The sequence below is a fragment of the Cetorhinus maximus genome, chromosome 2 (assembly GCF_964194155.1).
Source record: "Cetorhinus maximus chromosome 2, sCetMax3.hap1.1, whole genome shotgun sequence".
Taxonomy (NCBI): domain Eukaryota; kingdom Metazoa; phylum Chordata; class Chondrichthyes; order Lamniformes; family Cetorhinidae; genus Cetorhinus; species Cetorhinus maximus.
Window position 1 is genome coordinate 4,581,252 of NC_135880.1, and position 22,250 is coordinate 4,603,501.

Consider the following 22,250-nt stretch of genomic DNA (forward strand, 5'->3'; position numbering starts at 1 on the left):
CCAATTTAATCCCCTCCCACAGCCCCATGTACACTCTCCCCCTATCACTGACTCTACCCACCCACTTAATCCCCTCCCACAGCCCCATGTACACTCTCCCCCTATCACTGTCGCTACCCACCCATTTAATCCCCTCTAAATGCTTACATTCCCGAGACCTTGCTTGATCTCCCAAGTTGGAGTTGGGAGAGTTTTTGCAGTTTTCTCTGAAATTCAACACACGACTTTTGTTGTGTTTGATTTCCCTCCCCTAATGAGTTAGCGTTGCAGGTGCTAGGAGCAGAGCTTGATGGGTCTTTTCACACTCCGGCTGGCCCAAGACTGTCTAACTTGCTTTTGTTGTTTCGATCTATCTGCAGTTTATACACTGCCACAATAGCCAGCTCTAGAATGCTGACAGGCAATGTTTGGTGTCTCTGTATCATCATCTTGAACTGGGAGAGGGGAACCCACATATTTGTTTAATCTACAGGAAGCACAATACACAATGAGCTGTAGGCTGGCTTTTTGATTAAAAGGGCAATATCATACAATGCATTCTCATCTACTGATCTGATGTGAGTTAAGACAAGTACACAAGGTGCTTTAGTCTGTATCTCCATGCTCTAGCTGCTTTGGGAGTGTTTGATGGGGACAGTGTAGAGGGAGCTTTACTCTGTATCTAACCCCGTGCTGTACCTGTCCTGGGAGTGTTTGACGGGGACAGTGTAGAGGGAGCTTTACTCTGTATCTAACCCTGTGCTGTACCTGTCCTGGGAGTGTTTGATGGGGACAGTGTAGAGGGAGCTTTACTCTATATCTAACCCCGTGCTGTACCTGTCCTGGGAGTGTTTGATGGGGACAGTGTAGAGGGAGCTTTACTCTGTATCTAACCCCGTGCTGTACCTGTCCTGGGAGTGTTTGATGGGGACAGTGTAGAGGGAGCTTTACTCTATATCTAACCCCGTGCTGTACCTGTCCTGGGAGTGTTTGATGGGGACAGCGTAGAGGGAGCTTTACTCTGTATCTAACCCCATGCTATGCCTGTCCTGGGAATATTTGATGGGGACAGTGTAGAGGGAGCTTTACTCTGTATCTAACCCCGTGCTGTACCTGTCCTGGGAGTGTTTGATGGGGACAGTGTAGAGGGAGCTTTACTCTGTATCTAACCCCGTGCTGTACCTGTCCTGGGAGAGTTTGATGCGGACAGTGTAGAGGGAGCTTTACTCTGTATCTAACCCCGTGCTGTACCTGCCCTGGGAGTGTTCGATGGGGACAGTGTAGAGGGAGCTTTACTCTGTATCTAACCCCGTGCTGTACCTGCCCTGGGAGTGTTTGATGCGGACAGTGTAGAGGGAGCTTTACTCTGTATCTAACCCCGTGCTGTACCTGTCCTGGGAGTGTTTGATGGGGACAGTGTAGAGGGAGCTTTACTCTGTATCTAACCCCGTGCTGTACCTGTCCTGGGAGTGTTTGATGCGGACAGTGTAGAATGTGTCATGAGGCCTGTGGTGGGTTTTCTTCTCACTCCACAATTCCTCACCGTGCTTTTGTATTTGATCAATGAATTTCAAGGAAAAATACTTTGTTGAATTTTATTTAACAATTCAAAGAATCAGCATCACAGTTACACCAACAAACCACATCACTGGCTACACTGAAACCTTCTCACAGAGAAGAATGGAATAAACATCTTGTCAATAACAGAAACCCAGACACGATATTTACACTACTGGGTTCCTACATAAAACATACCCCAAACCACAGGCTGTCAGCCAACCCACTGTTCACTCTAAACCAATCCTCTGGTTAACACAGTTCAGTCTCCCCACCCCTCCCATCCCCCCTCCCAAGGTAACACAGCTTAGTCCTCACACTCCCCTGGGTATCATTGTTCAGTCCCCACACTCCCCTGGGTAACGCCCAGTTCAGTCCCCACACTCCACTGGGTATCATTGTTCAGTCCCCACACTCCCCTGGGTATCATTGTTCAGTCCCCACACTCCCCTGGGTAACACCCAGTTCAGTCCCCACACTCCCCTGGGTAACACCCAGTTCAGTCCCTACACTCCCCTGGGTATCATTGTTCAGTCCCCACACTCCCCTGGGTAACACCCAGTTCAGTCCCCACACTCCTCTGGGTAACACCCAGTTCAGTCCCCACACTCCCCTGGGTAACACCCAGTTCAGTCCCCACACTCCCCTGGGTATCATTGTTCAGTCCCCACACTCCCCTGGGTAACACCCAGTTCAGTCCCCATACTCCCCTGGGTAACGCCCAGTTCAATCCCCGCACTCCCCTGGGTAACGCCCAGTTCAATCCCCACACTCCCCTGGGTAACGCCCAGTTCAATCCCCACACTCCCCTGGGTAACGCCCAGTTCAGTCCCCACACTCCCCTGGGTAACGCCCAGTTCAGTCCCCACACTCCCCTGGGTAACGCCCAGTTCAATCTATACCATTCTCCTGGGTTCAGTCTTCACACACGCCAGGATAATACATAGTTCCTTCTGTGCTGCTGCCACAGTTTTATATACACTTCTCAGCCACTCCTGTTTGCTCGTTGGTGAAGGTTACTTGTAAGGAGCTGTCAATATTGGTGTTGGCCACTGGTATCTTCTCCAGTTTGGAGCACCCCCTCAGCAAGAGCCCAGTATCCTGCTGGAGCTGCTGCCTGGATTGTGGTTGCTTCAGGCTATTTTGTGTTCCCAGGGACCCTGGCAACATTTCAGCCAGCTCCAGGTTATAGAGCAGAGTTTGTGAGGTGTTACCATCAGCCAGTTCCTTGGAGATGAAGGAGGGGGATTGACTGGAGGCTGCTGAGGTCCGACGGGGCCCCAGGTGTTGGGAGCTGCTGTTGGCATGAGGGGCACGTCCCCCCAGTTTACAGAACAGACACTTGATCTTTTCCAACAGCTTGGTGAGGACAGTTTTACGCAGCAAAATGTAGATCCACGGATCCAGGATCGGATTGACCGATGCAATGCGAATAGCCATGAGGTCAGGATTTGTGTCGTCCTTCTTAATTTCCGGACGGTACAGCTGATTAATAAAGACCCTCACCTTAAAAGAGAGAGAGAGAGAGAGAGCATGTCAGCAGAGGTAAAACTAACCACAAAAATACAAGAACTAGGAGCAGGAGTAGACCACACGGCCTGTCGAGTCTGCTCCACCATTCAATACAATCATGGCTGATCTTGGGCTTCAATTCCATAGTCCTGATTACTCCTCATATCCCCTAATTCCCTAAGAAACCAAAAACCTGTCCATCCCGGCCTTAAATATATTCAACGATGGAGCATCCACAACCCTCTGGGGTAGAGAAATCCAAAGATTCACAACTCTCTGAGTGAAGGAATTTCTCTTCATCTCAGTCCTGAACGATCGGCCCCTTATCCTCAGACTGTGGCCCCGGGTTTTAGATTCCCCAACCAGTGGAAACAATCTCTCAGCGTCCACCCTATCGAGCACCTTCGGAATCTTGTAAGCATCAATGAGATCGTCAAAGTACGCTTGGGAAAGACCCTTCCACCCTTGGTTAATGCCCCCTTGCCCACTCCTAGGAAGGGTACATCGCTATGCCAGCATTATTGAATAAGGCTCGGCAATGTTAATGTTCAGGTCCGACGATGGTCTATCATGTTCAGCGGTCAGGAAGTTGCTGTTTGTTGTTCCAAGCTCTGACCTGCACCACACAGCACAGACTGGGAATCCGGAGGTTCAGGCTGAAGCTACTTACCACTTCTCGACAAACACAGAGAACTGCTTTAATGGACAGAATGGCAACATGGCCACATTGCTACCTATGGAGTGACGCAGGGGATCCTTGAACAACATGTTGCTTCTGTTAGGTCAATGTCAACAACACTACTGTCCTCCCACTGACCAGAAGCCACCTTGCACAACCACAAAACACTGGACCAGCACCTGGGTCAGAGCATCTCCCCACATCCAGATCCACTAACTGAAGGTTATTTCATTATCAAATTATATATATATACGTTATAAACGTTAACTGATTTCTTCTCCGCCGATGCTGCCAGACCTGCTGAGCTTTTCCAGGTAATTCTGTTTTTGTTTTGGATTTCCAGCATCCGCAGTAGCTTTTAGCTTTTTGTTTTTATATTTATATATATATTCTCTTTCTCTGCCTGCCTCTCTACATAGTGCTGACCCTGTGGCTTGTGGAATGCCATTGTTCACCTTTCTCAGTGTTATACAATCATCGAATGGTTACAGCACAGAAGGAGCTTATTAGGTCCATTGTGTCTGCCAGCTCTCTACAAGAGCAACACAGCTAGTCCCACACCCCTGATGTTTCCCTGCAGCCCTACAATGTTTTTCTTTCTCCAGATAATTATCCAACTCCCTTTTGAAAGCTGTGACTGAACCTGCCTCCACCACTCACTGTGTGAAAAAGTTTCCCCTCCTGTCTCCATTGCTTCTTTGCCAATTATCTTAAATCTGTACCCTCTGGTTCTCGATCCTTCCACCAATGGGAACAGTTTCTTCCTATCCACTCTGTCCAGACCCCTCATGATTTTGAACACCTCTATCAGATCTTCTCTCAAGGAAAACAGTCCCAACTTCTCCAATCTATCTTCATAACTGAAGTTCCTCATCCCTGGATCCATTCTTGTGAATCTTTTCTGCACTCTCTCGCCACAAGACCACAAGACGTAGGAGCAGAAGTAATCCTTTCGGCCCATCGAGTCTGCTCCGCCGTTCAATGAGATCATGGCTGATCTGATAATCAACAACTCCACTTTCCTGCCTTTTCCCTTCACATCCTTCCTAAACTGTGGTACCCAGAACTGGACACAGTCATCCAAATGAGGCCAAACAAGTGTTTTATATAAGTTTAACATAACCTCCTTGCTTTTGCACTCTATGCCCCTATTAATAAAGCCCAGGACGCTGCATGCTTTATTTACCAGTCTTTCAACCTGTCCTGCCACCTTCAATGAGTTACACACATTTACACCCAGGTCCCTCTGCTCCTGCACCCCCTTCAGAGTTGTACCCTTTATTTGATATACTCTTTTCATGTTCTTCCTCCCAAAATGAATCGCTTCACATTTCTCTGCATTGAACTTCATCTGCCACCTGTCTGCCCACTCCACCAACTTGTCCATGTCCCTTTGAAGTTCCTGCCTTTTCCCCATACCCATAACCCTTGATTCCCTTACTGATTAAAAATCTGTCTATCTCAGCCTTGTATATTCTTAATAACCCAGCCTCTACAGTCCTCTGCAGTAAAGAATTCCACAGATTCACTACCCTCTGAGAGAGGAAATTCCTCCTCATCTCTGTCTTAAATGGGTGACCCCTCACTCTGAGATTATGCCCTCTGGTCCTAGACTCTCCCACAAGGGGAAACAACCTCTCAGCATCTACCCTGTCAAGCCCTCTAAGAATCTTATATGTTTCAATAAGGTCACCTCTCATTCTTCTAAACTCCAATGAGCACAGGCCCAACCTACTCAACCTCTCCTCATAAGGAAATCCCTCCATACCCAGGATCAACCTAGTGAACCTTCTCTGGAGTGCTTCCAATGCCAGTGTATCTTTCCTTAGATAAGGGAACCAAAACTGTTCACAGTATTCTAGGTGTGGTCTAACTAGTGCCTTGTATAGTTTTAGCAAGACATCCCTATGTTTATACTCCATTCCATTTGAAATAAAAGCCAACATTCTATTTGCCTTCCCTACTACCTGCTGAACGTGTATGTTAGCTTTTTGTGAGGACCCCCAAATCCCTATGTGCTGCAGCTTTCTGCAGTCTTTCTCCATTTTCCCACATTATATTCCATCTGCCAAGTTTTTGCTAACTTACTTAACCTGCCCATATCCCTCTGTAGATGCCTTTTGTCATCCTCACCACTTGCCTTCCCACCTATTTTTGTGTCATCCGCAAACTTAGCGATAGTACATTCGCTTCCCTCATCTAAGTCATTAATGTGTTTTGTAAATAATTGTGGCCCCAGCGCTGATCCCTGTGGTACTCCACTAGTTACAGGTTGCCATTCTGAAAATGCCCCCCTTATCCCAACTCTCTGTCTTCTATTAATTAGCCAATCCTCTATCCATGCTAATATACTACCCCCAGCATCACTGGCTCTTATCTTATTAAGCAGCCTTATCGAACACCTTTTGGAAATCCAAATATATTACATCTACTGGTTCCCCTTTATCTATCCTGCTTGTTTCCTCCTCAAAGAATTCTAATAAATTTGTCAGGCATGATTTCCCCTTCATGAAGCCATGCTGACTCTGCTTGATTAGATTATGCATTTCTAAATGCTCTGCTATTGCATCCTTTATAATAGACTCCAACATTTTCCCAATGACGGATGTTAAGCTAACTGGCCTGAAGTTACCTGTTTTTTGTCTCCCTTTTTGAATAAGTGTGTTACATTGGCAGGTTTTGAATCCTCTGGGACTTTTCCAGAATCTCAGGATTCTTGGAAGATTACTACCAGTGCATCCACTATCGCTGTAGCTACTTCCTTTAATATCCTAGGATGCAACTCATCAGATTCAGGTGACTTATCAGCCTTTAGCCCCATTAGTTTCTCTAGTACTTTTTCTCCAGTGATAGTTATTGTATTTATTTCCTCTCCCCCTTTTGCCCTTTGATTATTTAGTATTTTTGGAATGCTATTAGTGTCTTCTACTGTGAAGACTGATGCAAAGTATTTATTCAACTCCTCTGCCATTTCCTGATTCTCCATTATTATTTCCCCAGCCTCATTCTCTAAGGGGCCTTTGTTCACTTTGGCCTCTCCTCCTTTTTATATATTTAAAGAAGCTCTTACTGTCTGTTTTTATATTGCTTGCTCATTTACCCTCAAAGTTTATTTTCTCTCTCTTTATTATTTTTTTGCTCATCTTTTGTTGGTTTTTAAAACATTCCCAATCCTCTTGTTTACCACTAATCTTTGCCACATTATATGTTTTTTCTTTCACTTTGATACTGTCCTTAATTTCCTTGGTTAACCATGGTTGGTTTATCCCCTTCCTTGAATCCTTCTTCCTCACTGGGATATATCTTTGTTGTGAGTCGTGAACTATTTTCTTAAACATCTGCCACTGTTCATCAACCATCTTTTCTGCTAAACTCCTTTCCCAGTCCACTCCAGCCAACTCTGCCCTCATTCCTCTGTAATTACCCTTTTTTAAGTTTAGCACAGTTGCTTCCGACCCAAGTTTCTCACTCTCAAACCGAATGTTAAATTCTATCATATTATGGTCACTGTTTCCTTGGGGATCTTTAACTCTGAGATCATTTATTAAACCTGCCTCCTTACACACTACCAGATCCAAAATAGCCTGATCCCTGCTTGGATCCACAACATATTGTTCCAGGAAACTGTCCTGAATACATTCTATGAATTCTTACTCGAGTCTACCTCTGTCAATTTGATTTTCCCAATCTACATGAAGATTAAAATCACCCATGATTAATGTACTGCCTTTTTTACATGCCCTCATTATCTCCTGATTTATTCTCTGTCCTACAGTATAGCTACTGTTCGGGGGCCTGTAGACTAATCCCACCAGTGTCTTCTTCCCCTTGTTATTTCTTACCTCCACCCATACGGATTCTACATCTTCCGATCCAAGATCATTTCTTGCTCTGGTACTTATTCCATCTCGCACTAATATTTAGTTCCCAGCTTTGATCTCCTTGTGACCACGGGCAGGGTTATCAGCTCCGCATGTGGGCACACGCCTGACACGCACAAGTGTGAAATAGCACGTGATGATATCGGGCGAGCGTCCCGACTTCATTGCGCATTCGCCCGATATTTCGGTCAGCGGGCACGCCCACCGACAAGTAAGAGGGCTGCTAAGCCCCTTAATCAATTAAAGTAAGTTTTTCCCTGCCTGTCCAACCTTACACTTGGCGGGCGGGTGAAAGGCCAAGCGGCCTTTGCATTTTTTGTGAAACCTCATCCACAGGCGGGATGAGGTTTCGAATAGTGATTTAAAAAAAAAACATTTTTTTTAACTCATACTCCACATGTCCCTGTTCGTGTGACAGAGTCACATGTGGAGACTTGTTTTCTTTATTTTTGAAATCTTTATTTTTAACGTTAAATATCCTCCTCTCCCTGAAGCAGCTCCGTGCCTCCGGGGAGCTTTCACTGAGCGCACCCCCCGGCGCTGACTCCAGCGCTCGCCCTCCTCCTGCCCCCCCACCCCCACCCCCACCCCGGCAGCACTGAGGTTATCAGCGTGCGTTTCACACCGGCCAGTCAGCGTGACGTCACGGTCAGGGCCCGATCGCGGGCGGTGGGACCACGCACAACGCGGACACTCCCGGGCACGCCCACTGTGCCCACCCGATGAGGGGAAATCCCTCCCCCCATCTCTCCGTAATGGCTATAAGATCATACCCATTAACCTCTATTTGCGCCGTTAATTCATTAATTTTGTTCTGAATACTACGTGCATTTAAATAAAGAGCCATTAATTTTGTCTTTTTATCACTTTTTCCCCCTTTGACCCTATTTGCTGCTGTTTTTTAATGTTTGTACTCTCTGTCCCTTCCTGTCACACTCTGGGTATCATTACGTAAATAGCTGCCCTGCAATGCTGCCATATCCTTTTGCTTTGTAAGTCTACGTCTCTCCAGAACTCTCCCCCCACCCCACCACCACCCCCGCTTCTATTTAGTTTAAAGCCCTCTCCACAGCCCTAGTTGTTCGATTCGCCAGGACACTGGTCCCAGTATGGTTCAAGCAAAGCCCGTGCTACACTATCCTCCTCATACTTCATAATACGTTGTTGCTCTTGGCTGACAACCCGTGAGTGTTGGAGTGAATGGGGGGGGGGTCCTGCCACTGACTGCTTTCCCCTGCTCTCAGGCAGAGGCAGTGTGGGTTAGCAGAGGTGAGCAATGTCTGGACTAGCCCCATCCTTTCCTCCCATCATTCCTCCCCTTAAGGCAGTCCTGCCCCACTGTGGGAGAAGCGAGTGGAGGAGATCAGTGAAGTCCTGCCCTCTCTGACTGCCATCTTTGTCAAGATCAGTCTCGTGGCTGCAGCCTGCGCAGTTGCCACCTGCACCTGGGCTCAGGTTATAATGTCTGTCAGCGTTGAGCGGTGCGGATGAGCGGCAGCAGTACACGGAGCCTGCCACAGGCTCCATGGTAGATTGAACCGCAGCGCTATGTCCCCCACGCTATCACCCGGGAGGGAGACCATGTCCCCTGCTGGTGGGATTAAGAAATCTGTCACCATCACGGGGGCCTGAGGAAGTGGCAGAGGTCAGAGTGTAACCACCAGCTCATGGATTCAGTGCCGCAAGCTGATTAATGGCCTGACCCAGTCAGGAGCTGCCTATTACTCCCAGCACTAGGGAAAGTGCCAAGTATGATGGGAGGGGTGTGGTTTTTTATATTCATTCATGGGATGTGGGCATCACTGGCAAAGCCAGTTTCCCTAAGAAGGTGGTGGTGAGCCTTGAATAAATCTGAGTATCTCGCCAGGCCATTGCAGAGGGCAGCAAAGTGTCAACCATGTTGCTGTGGGTCTAGGGTGAGTCTGGAGTGTGAATCTCTAGTGCGTCTGGTGTGTGAATCTCTAGTGAGCTTGGTGTGTGAATCTCTAGTGCGTCTGGAGTGTGAATCTCTAGTGCGTCTGGTGTGTGAATCTCTAGTGCGTCTGGAGTGTGAATCTCTAGTGCGTCTGGTGTGTGAATCTCTAGTGAGCCTGGTGTGTGAATCTCCAGTGCGTCTGGTGTGTGAATCTCTAGTGCGTCTGGTGTGTGAATCTCTAGTGCGTCTGGTGTGTGAATCTCTAGTGAGCCTGGTGTGTGAATCTCTAATGCGTCTGGTGTGTGAATCTCTAGTGAGTCTGGTGTGTGAATCTCTAGTGCGTCTGGTGTGTGAATCTCTAGTGCGTCTGGTGTGTGAATCTCTAGTGAGCCTGGTGTGTGAATCTCTAGTGCGTCTGGTGTGTGAATCTCTAGTGAGCCTGGTGTGTGAATCTCTAGTGCGTCAGGTGTGTGAATCTCTAGTGCGTCTGGTGTGTGAATCTCCAGTGCGTCTGGTGTGTGAATCTCCAGTGAGCCTGGTGTGTGAATCTCTAGTGCGTCTGGTGTGTGAATCTCTAGTGAGCCTGGTGTGTGAATCTCCAGTGCGTCTGGTGTGTGAATCTCTAGTGCGTCTGGTGTGTGAATCTCTAGTGCGTCTGGTGTGTGAATCTCTAGTGCGTCTGGTGTGTGAATCTCCAGTGCGTCTGGTGTGTGAATCTCCAGTGAGCCTGGTGTGTGAATCTCTAGTGCGTCTGGTGTGTGAATCTCCAGTGCGTCTGGTGTGTGAATCTCTAGTGCGTCTGGTGTGTGAATCTCTAGTGCGTCTGGTGTGTGAATCTCTAGTGCGTCTGGTGTGTGAATCTCCAGTGCGTCTGGTGTGTGAATCTCCAGTGAGCCTGGTGTGTGAATCTCTAGTGCGTCTGGTGTGTGAATCTCCAGTGCGTCTGGTGTGTGAATCTCTAGTGAGCCTGGTGTGTGAATCTCTAGTGCGTCTGGTGTGTGAATTTCTAGTGAGCCTGGTGTGTGAATCTCTAGTGCGTCTGATGTGTGAATCTCTAGTGCGTCTGGTGTGTGAATTTCTAGTGAGCCTGGTGTGTGAATCGAGTGAAGCTGGAGTATGAATCTGATCAGTTCCAGGTTAGAGCCACAGGATGGCGACATTACGCCACCGTCCACGGTTGGGACTATTGGTCAGTTTAAAGGGAGCTTGGGTTGTCTGAGCTCGGTTACATCGGGAAGCCAGTGTGAGGGACCGAGGACCCGGTGACAGGGGCGGCCCAGACTGCACACAATCAAAATTAGGTCAAGCCACGAGTATTCAAAGCCTGCGTTCAAAGGCAGGGAAAGCTAAGAAAGCTAAAGGAGATAGAGAGAAACTATTTCCTCTGGTGGGTAACCTTACATTGAAAAGAAGTTCCTCGCACAAAGGGAAAGGGAAATCTGGAACTCTCTCCCCAGAAAAGCTGCTGATGCTCAGGGTCAGTGGGAAATTTTAAGACTGACATCGATGTTTGTGCGTTATCAAGGAAAATGTGGGAAAGGCAGGAGTTGAAGTTCAGATCGACAATGATCTAAATGAATGCTACAACATGTTCGAGGGGACGAATGGCCATCCTGCTGCAATATCTAGCAGACAGGAAGTAACGAGGATAATCAACGTGATCTTGTCCTCAACAATCCACCTGTCACAGACAATCTGCCTGTTGCAGTGTTGCTCAGAGTCACCGCCGCACAGTTTACTGTGGGAGACAATTTCCAGTACTGGTTAGGCAGAACTTCCTTCCAATTAATGTTAGACTTTGCTCCTTCACTACCAACCCTCTCTCTGGCAGCAACCTGAGGCTGAACAGTCTGCTTGCAGCTTTGGTGTCACATTTGATCCCTACATGAGCTTCCAAACACACGTCTACGCTGTCACTCAGACAGCCTGTTTTCACACCGTACATCCCCCCCGTGTTCACCCCTGTCTCAGCTCATCTGCTGCTGAAACCCTCATCCAGGCCTTTGTTACATCGACACCCGACTATCCCAACTCACTCCTGGCTGCTCTCCCACATTCTACTCTCTGTAAACATGAGACCATCCAAAACTCTGCTTTCCAAGTCTTAACTCGTAGCAAGTCCCGTTCCCCTATCGCCCCTGCGCTCGCTGTCCTACACTGGCTCCCAGTCTAGTGACGTCTTGATTTTAAAATTCCCATCCTTGTTTTCAAATCCCTCTCTGCTCTTGCCTCCTCCCTAATCTAACCAGACAGGAAGCAGAGAGTCAGGATAAACTTCCAGGATGGTAAACTGTAACTAGTGGAGTACCACAGTGGAGTGCTGGGACCTCAGCTGTGTACGGTCTATATTAATGACTTGGGTGAAGGGACTGTAGCTAAATTTGCTGATGATACAGAGACAGGTAGGAAAGCAAGTTGTGAATACACAGAGTCTGCAAAGGGATATAGATGGGTTAGGTGAGTGGGAGAAATATTGGCAGCTGGAGTATAATGTGAGAAGACGTGAGGTTGGGAGAGAGACCGCAGGATGCTGCGGTACAGAGGGACCTGAATGTCCCTCGATTGAGGTGTTCAAATTCATGAGGGGTCTGGGCAGAGTGGATAGGGAGAAACTGTTCCCATTGGTGGAAGGATCGAGAACCAGAGGACAGAGATTTAAGGTAATTGGTAAAAGAAGCAATGGAGACAGAAGGAGAAACTTTTTCACACAGCGAGTGGTTAGGATCTGGAATGCACGGCCTGAGAGTGTGGGGGAGGCAGGGTCAATCGAGGCTTTCAAAAGGGAGTTGGATGATTATTTGAAAAGAAACAATCTGCAGAGTTACAGGGAGAAGGCTGGAGAATGGAAGTAGGTGAGTTGCTCATTCAGAGAGCCAGCACAGACACAATGGGCCGAATAGCCGCCTCCTGCAGTAACAATTCTGTGATCTGGTGAGTGTTGACCTTTATTGCAAGGGGGATGGAGTATAAAAGTAGGGAAGCCTTGCTCCAACTGTACATGATATTGGTGAGACCGCACCTGGAGCACTGTGTACAGTTTTGGTCTCCTCACTACAGAAGGGATGTACTTGTATTGGAAGCAGTCCAGAGAATGTTCACTGGGCTGATTCCTGGGCTGAAGGGGTTTGTCTTATGAGGAAAGGTTGAACAGGTTGGGCTGCTACTCATTGGAGTTTAGAAGAAAGAGAGGTGATCTTATGAAACATAAAAGATTCTGGGAGGGTTTGACAAGGTGGATACTGAGAGGATGTTTACTCTCGTGGAAAAATCTAGAACTGGGGCATGGTTTAAAAATAAGGGGCTGACCATTTAAGACAGAGATTAGGAGGAACTTCTTCTCTCAAAGGGCCGTTAGTCTATGGAATTCTCTCCCACAGGGAGCAGTGAGGCTGGGTCATTGAATATACTCAAGGCTGAGTGAGGCAGATTTTTGATTGACAAGGGAGTCGAGTGTTATGGGGGACAGACAGGAAAGTGGAGCAAAGACCACAACCAGATCAGCCACCATCTTATTGAGCTTCTGAGCAGAGCGGGTTCGAGGGCTGAATGGCCTACACCTGCTCCTATTTATTATGTTCCTTATTCTGTAACATTCTCTAGATCCGCAACCCTCCAACAAACCTACAGTCCTCCAATTCCAGAGTCTTGAATGTCCCCGGTTTTAATCGCTCCGTCATTGATGGTTGTGCTTTAAGCTGCCAAGACCTTTAGCTCTGGAACTTGCCTCCATAAATCTCTCTGCCTCTCCACTTCTTTCTCCTTCCCTTAAGACACTTTTAAAAACCAACTTTTTTGACCAAGCTTTTAGTCATCTGTGCTAATATATCATAACATGGCTTTCCGGTAATTTTTCTTTGATTACACTCAAAACTGGGCTGCGGCGCTGTGGGCCATCAGCAGAAGCGGAATTGTAGACAACCACAATCTGTAACCTCATGGCCTGGCATATCTCCCACTCTACCATTACCATCAAGCCAGGGGATCAACCCTGGTTCAGTGAAGAGTGCAGGAGGGCATGTCAGGAGCAGCACCAGGTATACCTAAAAATGAGGTGTCAACCTGGTGAAGCTATAACACAGGACGACTTGTGAATCAAACAGCATAAGCAGCAAGTGATAGACAGAGCTAAGCGATCCCACAACCAACGGATGAGATTTTTAAGCTCTGCAGTCCTGCCACATCCAGTACTATTCCTGCAGCACTCCACTATTACTGTTTTGCCATGCTGAACATTTATCCCGACTCTCTGTTTTCTGTGTAGCTAGAATAGGGAGGGGTGAGGGCATGGAGGAATTTGAAAACAAGGATGAGGATTTTAAAATCGGGAGCCAGTGCAGATCAGCGAACAAAGAGGCGATGGGGGAATTTAAGCAACTAACATGAGGAGGATGCCCACAACCGCGCCCTTCCCCAAGGATGGGGGAGCCCAGCACATCAGCGCAAGATTAATTTCAGTAAGGTTTATCTCCTCACCGCTCAGTGCATTGCTTCACAATCAGGGCTGATTTATTGTCAGGAAGCTCAGCTCTCTGAATATATTACACAGCTCATACAGATCTGATAACCAGCCCTTACCACACCTCACAGGGCTCGCTTACAATGAGGAGACTGTGGTGGGGGGGGGGAGGGGAGGGGAGGGGAGGGGGAAGCTGAGGAGACTGGGGGCGGGGAGGAGGGGAGGGTGGGTCCATTCTGCCGCTGATATACTCCTGGCAAATTGGGAAAAATCCACACCAATTCTGGCCCGAACAATGTGAATTGTCTGTCTCGGTGCGGCCAGTCCTGCTTGCCTCTTGGGAACGTTCCAAGTGGTGGGAATGTGGGGAATGTGTGCAGGCGTTGCCCTGACATGGCTTCTCCACACCCCCCCACCCCCCCAGCACCCCCCACCCACCCGGTCTCCATGGGACTGGGAAAGTCCACCCATTTGCTTTTAATCTCTTTCCACAAACTGCAAGGAGAGTTGAAGTGTTGAGGACAGAATCCAGGAAAACTAACCAAGCTGTCACTCCCAAACAGGTAGACAATGGAAAAGGCACAGGTACTCCTGATAAACACCCGAGATTTGCTGCTGATGACTGGACCTCCTGGTTAATTCGATTCTTTCTCAGTTTCTCGCCTCGGGTCCTTTGAGAGTTTGGAGTGATTCGGAGTCAGCCAGCAGGCTGCTTACTGACACTTCCCCAAGCGTTTACAACCCCCCCAACCCCACCCCCATTCACCAGATCACAATGAGTTAACACTTAAATCGATCGGACAGTGAAGAGTGGAGAGGATGTGATGGGGCTGGGCTCTGACTGCTAGGTATCCACCTCCTTATTCTCACTGCGACAGGTTTAGACTGAAAGTGTTCCATTCTCTGAGGGACCTGCCCTCCCCCAGCCAGAGTTAATGCCTTACAGGGCAGGCTGGAGAGAGCCTTCACTCTCTGTTATTGCTCTGACCTGGATTACTCTGATCCACATTGGCGCGGGTGCAACTTGATCTGCAGAGGTCCCCGGCAAACAGAGCCTGGAAGAGGCCATTCAGCCCCTCGACCCTGCTACACCCTACAATTAGATGCTGGCTGCTCCATATCTACATTTGTTGGTCTTCATTCCTTGAGCTTCCATATTGTTACCTGTCTATCGGTCACAGTCATGAAATTGTCAATGGACCCACAATGTTTCAGGCGAGAGAGTTCCAGATCCATTCCCTTTGTGTGAGGAAGATGTTTATCACTGCCTCTGATGATAAGGTTTTATCTCCTGGTCCTGGGGGCACAATTTTACCGTGCACCCGCTGGGGCGGTGTGGAGAATAAAGTTCCCCGGATGGCCCTCCTGCCACTTTCCATCCACCCCTGCCCTGTCCACAATCTTATGGGATTGCGGGCAAGGGCGAGGGTGGCCCACCTGCTCTCTCACCCCAACTGAGGCCACTTCCCGCCCAGCCTCAATGTCAAGGCTGGCGGGAGAGGTTTGTGGAGGGGGGGTGGAGGGAACGCCCGGCAGGTCACTCTGCTCGCACTTCGGTGGGAACGAGGGGGGGGGGGGTCCTTCCTCATGGGCCCCCCTTTCCAGATTGGGTGCCCCCCACCCCGAGGTCTGCCTCTGTGAGTGCTCCCTCCTTCACCCCAGCCTCTCCATCAAGACCCTACCCTCGGATCTACCCTCCCTGAGACCCAAACACTGGCCCCCCTCCAACCCTCAATCCCAGACTCTGAGACTCGGAATCTGGGGACCACTTGTGACCACTCAGTGGGCACTGACACTGCTGGCACTGCTGGCACTACAGAGGTGCCACCAGTTGGAGTGTCAAATGGCTGTGGGACTGACATGTTTGCTGGGCTGCATTCCCCTCCCACTCCTCACGTGGCAGAACCAGAGGGCCAGCTATCCAAAAAAATCCTGCACCTAGATTCCACCCCCCAACCCACCTCGAACCCGACCCCACCTCGAACCCGACCCGAAAGCATCTCCTTTCCATCTGCCCTGTTGAAACCTTTAATCGTTTTAACAACTCAATCAGATCACCCCCTCGGTCACCTATTCTCAAGCAAACAGGCAAGCGCAGACTAGGCAACCCGTCCTGGTCGATTAACCCTTTGAGCCCCGGTCTCATTCCGCTCAATCTGCACCCCACCCCCTCCCCGGCCTGCGGTGGGGTTCCCAGAATGGAAGGCAGGAACTGGGCACATCGCTGTGGATCCCTCTCCCGATGTGATGCCCGATCTCCTCAATCAGAGTCTACAGGAGGCGACACACCCCCCCCACCGTGAAACACTCCTAAAATTAACCTGTTTTACACGCTGAATATCACACTTTATCACTTAGCCTACATAACAACTGGAGAATTTAACTTTAAGATAATTGGCAAATGCCCCGGGGCGGAGTTGAGCAATGATATTTCGAGCAGCAAGGCGGTGTGATCTGGAATGCGCTGCCTGAGTGGGCGGCGGAAGCAGATTCAATAATAACTTTCAAAAGAGAATTGGATAAATACTTGAGGGAGAAACATTTTAAGGGCAATGGGGGAAAGAGTAGGAAGTGGGGGACTATTTGGATAGCTCTTTTCAAAGAGCTGGCACAGGTGGATGGGCCGAATGGTGTCCTGTTCTGTAAGAATCTACAATGCGGCCAGTTGATTATTTAATTGGCTTTCAATAAACATTAAAACCATTGCCGACGCTTTCAGGGAATGGAACTGACTGCACTGCTCTACAGAGAGCCAGCACGAATTCAATGGACGGAATGTGGCCTCTTCCTGTGCCATTATAATGCTGCGACTCTCAGTGACACTTGGGGGTCGGATTCACGCTGTGTGACAACAGGAGGAGGGGGTGTAAAATTCCTTTTCCCTGTTGTTTTAGTAAAGGAGCAGTTGTACCGAAGAAATCAAACACGTGAAATCTTGCCAGGGAAAATGCTTCACTGCCGAGCGGGTCAAGGGTACAAATCCCGAACCGTGACTGTTAACAACTGTTAAGGACTTTAAGATTATGATAGAGTTTCAATCGAGTAGACGTAGAGACTTGTGGGGGAGACAGAAGTACGGGTCATGAACAGATAATTACAGATAAACCAACAGGGGAAGTCAGGAGGAATTCTCACAGAGTGGGGGGAGTGTGGAATTCACTACCCAGGAGGGAGTGGTCGAGGCGAATAGCAGAGGGTATTAAAGCAAAAGGTACACGAGGGAGACAGAGGGTAGGAGGAATATACCAAGAGGGTTAACTGAAGAGGGCTGGTACACAGCATAAACCCCAGCAGGAGCCAGATGGCCTGTTTCTGGGCTGTCGACTCCCTTGCAAAATGACTTACCACCAGCGGGATGGAGCAGATGAGGACCACGGCCGAGGTGGCGATGAGCAGGATGACCATCTGGATCTCGGCGCCTGCCATGCGCCGGAAACTCCTGCGCCGGCGCAGCTCCCGCAGCCGGGGGTCGTTGCCCAGTGAGGTGCGGCGGATGAACTGGCGATGCATGCGGATCAAGGCCATGCACACCAGCACGTTGCAGATCACCGTCACCAGGATCAGGAAGGAGCTGAAGCCAGCGTACATGTAAGAGTAGACGGCGTGCTGGGGCTCCTCCGTCTGCCAGTCAATGAAGCACCAGGTCTGAGGGAACTGCTTGACCGTCTTACCCAGGCCGACGTTGGGCAGGGCGCAGAAGAGGGTGTTGGCCACGTAGATGGTGAAGAGGGTGAGACCAGCCAGCTTCTTATCCACGTAGTGACTGTAGAAGTAGGCATGGTTAATGGCCAGGTACCTCTCGATGGACATGGCACAGATGATGCTGAGACCTGATGTGCCGAAGAAGAGGAGGACAAAGGAGTCATACTCACACAGCGCACTGTCCCCTGGCCAGTTCCCTTTGACATAGGTGATGATTGTGATGGGACTGACCAGACAGGTACCCAGGAGATCAGTCACAGCCAGGCCACACACCAGAGTGTAGAATGTCGTCTCCTTTTGCTCCTTTCGAGATTTGCAGAGAACCACGATAGCGATAAGATTCCCCACGACCCCAAAGACAAACATGACTGTTGGGATAGCAGGGAACTCTTTGGGATGGGTGGTGCTGTTGTTGCTGACATGGTCACTAACATTCAACACACTCATCCTCTGAGCCTCTCGCACAAGAAATCCCTCCAGCTTTTAAACCGGTCGACAAAAAAGCAACCCGATCTTGTCCACAGTGATGATATCCCTCTTTAACGACCAGTCCTGCCGGAGTGAAAAAACAGTCCTGCTGTCAATTTGAAAATTCCAGCTCCTTCCTCTATCCAATTCCTGTGTGACAATCCTGCCAGAATATGGATGGATAGGTAATGCCAGCAGCCGCTGGCAATTTTAATTTTCCAGATTTCGAGTTAAAGAAACAAAACAGGGACGGAATGATTTTGAGGCAATTCAGGGGGGATGGGGTTGAGGGGGGGGGGTGTGGTGACAAGATATGGTTGTCACTCTGCAAACCAGTTTCGCATTCCTTGCAGTGCGATGCACACCTAGTCGATGAACATGTAGCCCATGGGATCTTCCTGTTCCTTCACAGCCAGCACTGGCCCCTCTGTTTCTTCATTGCTGCTGTGTTCTCTCCTCTCCCACTGTGTCCAGACTGCACGATTATCTCAGTATTTCCAAACTCTGACCCTGCTTCTGCCTGACTCCTGCCTCTTTATTGAGGGAGACCCTGTTGAGAAAGTGCTGAGTGTTTGTCAGACTCTCTCTCTCTCTCTTGAATTCCTCCCAGCCTCTGCAGTGAATCGCTCCTGTGACTGAGGAAGCACGTTTCCCAGTCTCTCAGCCTCTCTGTCTGACTCTGGCAGGTTGACACCTCCTGTTGTATTCTCACTAACACCAAACTCTGCCCCTCTGTCTCCATTGGCTAAGGCAGCTCACTAGATTCAGACTGGGTCCTAGAGCCTGCCCTCGCATAGTCTTTAAGACTACATTTCAGTTTTTGCTTCTTTCAATGAATTACTAATTTTACACGCAGTTTATTTCCCTTTACTTTAGGCTGTCAGCTATGGCTCAGTGGCCATCGCCTGACCCATTCATCCCTCCGTCTCTCCCGATCATCATATCTCAATCACAACGTTGAGAGTTCAAGTCCTGCTCTGACAACTTGAGCACAAATGCCAGGCTGACACTCCGATGCAGTACTGAGGGAGTACTGCACTGTCTGAGGCACTGTCTTTCAGATGAGATGTTAAACCGAGGCCTCATCTGTCCTCTCAGATGGATGTAAAAGCCCCCCGTGACCCAGCATTTTGAAGAAGGGCATGGGGAGATCCCCCCTGGTGTCCTGGCCAATATTTATCCCTCAATCAACATCACAAAAAACAGATTCTCTGCTCATTATCACACTGCTGTTTGTGGGATCTTGCTGTGCAGAAATTATCTGCCACCTTTGCTAAATTACAACAGTGACTGTACTTCAAAGACCCTTAAGCAAGATACTGCGGATGCTGGAAATACCCGGCAGGTCTAACAGCGTCTGTGGAGAGAGAAACAGAGTTAGCGTTTCAGGTCGATGACCTTTCACCCAAATTCATTTTGCATGGACCAGCTGGAGGGATGTGATGGAGAGACGTGAAAGAGATGGAGGGATGAGTGGGAGAGATGGAAGGATGAGTGGGAGAGACGGAGGGGTGTATGGGCGAGATAGAGAGATGATTGGGAGAGATGAATAAATGTGTGGGAGGGATGAGTGGGACAGATGGAGAGGTGTAAGGGCGAGATAGAGGGATGTGTGGGTCAGATGGAGGGATGTGTGGGAGAATGGAAGTGTGAGTTGGAGAGATGGAAGGATGAGTGGGTGAGATGAAAGGATAAGTGGGAGAGACGGAGGGTTGAGTGGGTGAGACGGAGAGTTGAGCGGGTGAGACGGAGGGATGAGTGGGAGAGACGGAGGGATGAGCGGGAGAGATGGAGGGATGAGCGGGAGAGATGGAGGGGTGAGCGGGAGAGACGGAGAAGTGAGTGGGAGAGACGGAGGGGTGAGTGGGAGAGACGGAGAGGTGAGTATGAGAGACGGAGGGGTGAGTGGGAGAGACGGAGAGGTGAGTGGGAGAGACGGAGGGGTGAGTAGGAGAGACAGAGGGGTGAGTGGGAGAGACGGAGAGGTGAGTGGGAGAGACGGAGGGGTAAGTGGGAGAGACGGAGGGATGAATGGGAGAGACGGAGAGATGAGTGGGTGAAACGGAGAGATGAGTGGGTGAAACGGAGAGATGAGTGGGTGAGAAGGAGGGATGAGTGGGAGAGACAGAGGGATGAGTGGGTGAGACGGAGAGATGAGTGGGTGAGATGGAGAGATGAGTGGGAGAGAAGGAGAGATGAGTGGGAGAGATGGAATGCTTTCTGGCTTCAGCACTGTGGCTGGTCACTGGGAATGCCCCTAGCCTTGGCAGATGGTGGAATTTGAATTCAATAAAAATCTGGAATCAAAAGTCTGATGCTGACCATGAAACCATTGTCAATTGTTGTAAAACCCCATCTGGTTCACTAATGTCCTTTAGGGGAGGAAATCTGCTGCTCTTACCTGGTCTGGCCAACATGTGAATCCAGACCCATAGCAATGTGGCTGACTCTTAACTGCCCCCTGAAATGGCCTAGCCAACTACTCAGTTGTACCAAACTACTAAAATGTCAATGAAAAGGATTGAAACTGGACGGACCACCCGACATCAACCTAGGCACCAGAAACGACAACGGCAAACCCAGCCTTGTCGACCCTGTTAGGTCCTCTTTACTAACATCTGGAGGAGTGGGCCAAAATTGGGAGAGCTCTCTCTCAGTCTATTGAAGCAACAGCCTGACATAGCCATCCTCACAGATTCGCATCTTACAGATAATGCCCCAGACACCACCATCACCATCCCTGGGTATGTCCCGTCCCACCAGCAGGACAGACTCAGCAGGGGTGATAGCACGGTGGTATACAGTCGGAAGGGAGTGTCCTGGAAATCCTCAACATCAACTCCAACGCCCACAAAGTTTCATGGCATCAGGTCAAACATGGGCAAGGAAATCTCCTGTTGACTACAGAGTAGTGTCCTCGGCCCAACCATCTTCAGCCGCTTCATCAATGACCTTCCTTCCATCATAAGGTCAGAAGTGGGGATGTTCACTGATGATTGCACAATGTTCAGCACCATTTGCAACTCCTCAGATACTGAAGCAGTCCATGTCCAAGTGGCAAGTAACATTCACGCCACACAAGTGTCAGGCAATGACCATCTCCAACAAGAGAGAATCCAACCATCGCCCCTTAATGTTCAATGGCATTACCATCACTGAATCCCCCACTATCAACATCCTGGGGTTAGCATTGACCAGAAACTGAAGTGGACTAGCCATATAAATACTGTGGCTACAAGAGCAGGTCAGAGGTTAGGAATCCCGCAACGAGTAACTCACCTCCTGACTCCCCAAAGTCTGTCCACTGTCTACAAGGCACAAGTCAGGAGTGTGATGGAATACTCTCCACTTACCCGGATGAGTACAGCTCCCACAACACTCAAGAAGCTGGACACCATCAAGGACAAAGCAGCCCGCTTGATTGGCACCACATCCACAAACATTCACTCCCTTCATCACTGACACACAGTAGCAGCAGTGTCTACCATCTACAAGAGGCACTGCAGGAATTCACCAAGGCTCCTTCGACAGCACCTTCCAAACCCACAACTACTACCATCTAGAAGGACAAGGGCAGCAGATACATGGAAACCCCACCACCTGGAAGTTCCCCTCCAAGTCACTCACCATCCTGACTTGGAAATATATCCCCGTTCCTTCACTGTCACTGGGTCAAAATCCTGGAACTCCCTTCCTAACAGCACTGTGGGTGTACCTACACCACATGGACTGCAGCGGTTCAAGAAGGCAGCTCACCACCACCTTCTCAAGGGCAACTAGGGATGGGCAATACATAGCCAACAGCACCTACATCCCGTAACTGAATTAAAAAAACACTACAGAGACGCCAAGCTCTGGAATTTCGGGAGTTGCAGCTCAGTTGGGGGAGACCTGGGCTCCAAACTGTCGTGAGTCCTGATCCAAAAGCTCAGGGAGGTGTCACACTGGAGGCCTGTTAACAGCTACAAGTGTTTAAATAGGAAGAAAGCTTTACAGTCCTGGAGTTATACAGCACAGAAACAGGCCCTTCGGCCCATTGTGTCCATGCTGGCCATCAAGCCCCTATCTATCCTAATCCCATTTTCCAGCGCTTGGCCCATA

General features: G+C 49.2%; 1 protein-coding gene across 1 annotated transcript; it reads right to left on the reverse strand.

Moving 5' to 3' along the window:
- Positions 1-1,558: 1,558 nt before the first annotated feature.
- Positions 1,559-18,420, reverse strand: LOC144691803 (prostaglandin E2 receptor EP4 subtype-like). The gene is made up of 3 exons (XM_078560302.1): positions 17,325-18,420; positions 1,950-3,042; positions 1,559-1,825 (listed from the first exon to the last, which is right to left on the reverse strand). Exons 1-2 carry the CDS (start codon positions 18,126-18,128, stop codon positions 2,509-2,511), a joined length of 1,338 nt encoding a protein of 445 aa, XP_078416428.1. The 5' UTR covers positions 18,129-18,420; the 3' UTR covers positions 1,559-1,825; positions 1,950-2,508.
- Positions 18,421-22,250: the final 3,830 nt, after the last annotated feature.

Excerpts from the sequence above, each read along its gene's own strand:
- LOC144691803 (XM_078560302.1), bottom strand. The coding sequence starts at position 18,128 with ATGAGTGTGTTGAATGTTAGTGACCATGTCAGCAACAACAGCACCACC. Across the intron at positions 3,043-17,324 it reads TCTGCTCCATCCCGCTGGTG|GTGAGGGTCTTTATTAATCA; the intron begins GTAAGTCATTTT and ends CTCTCTTTTAAG.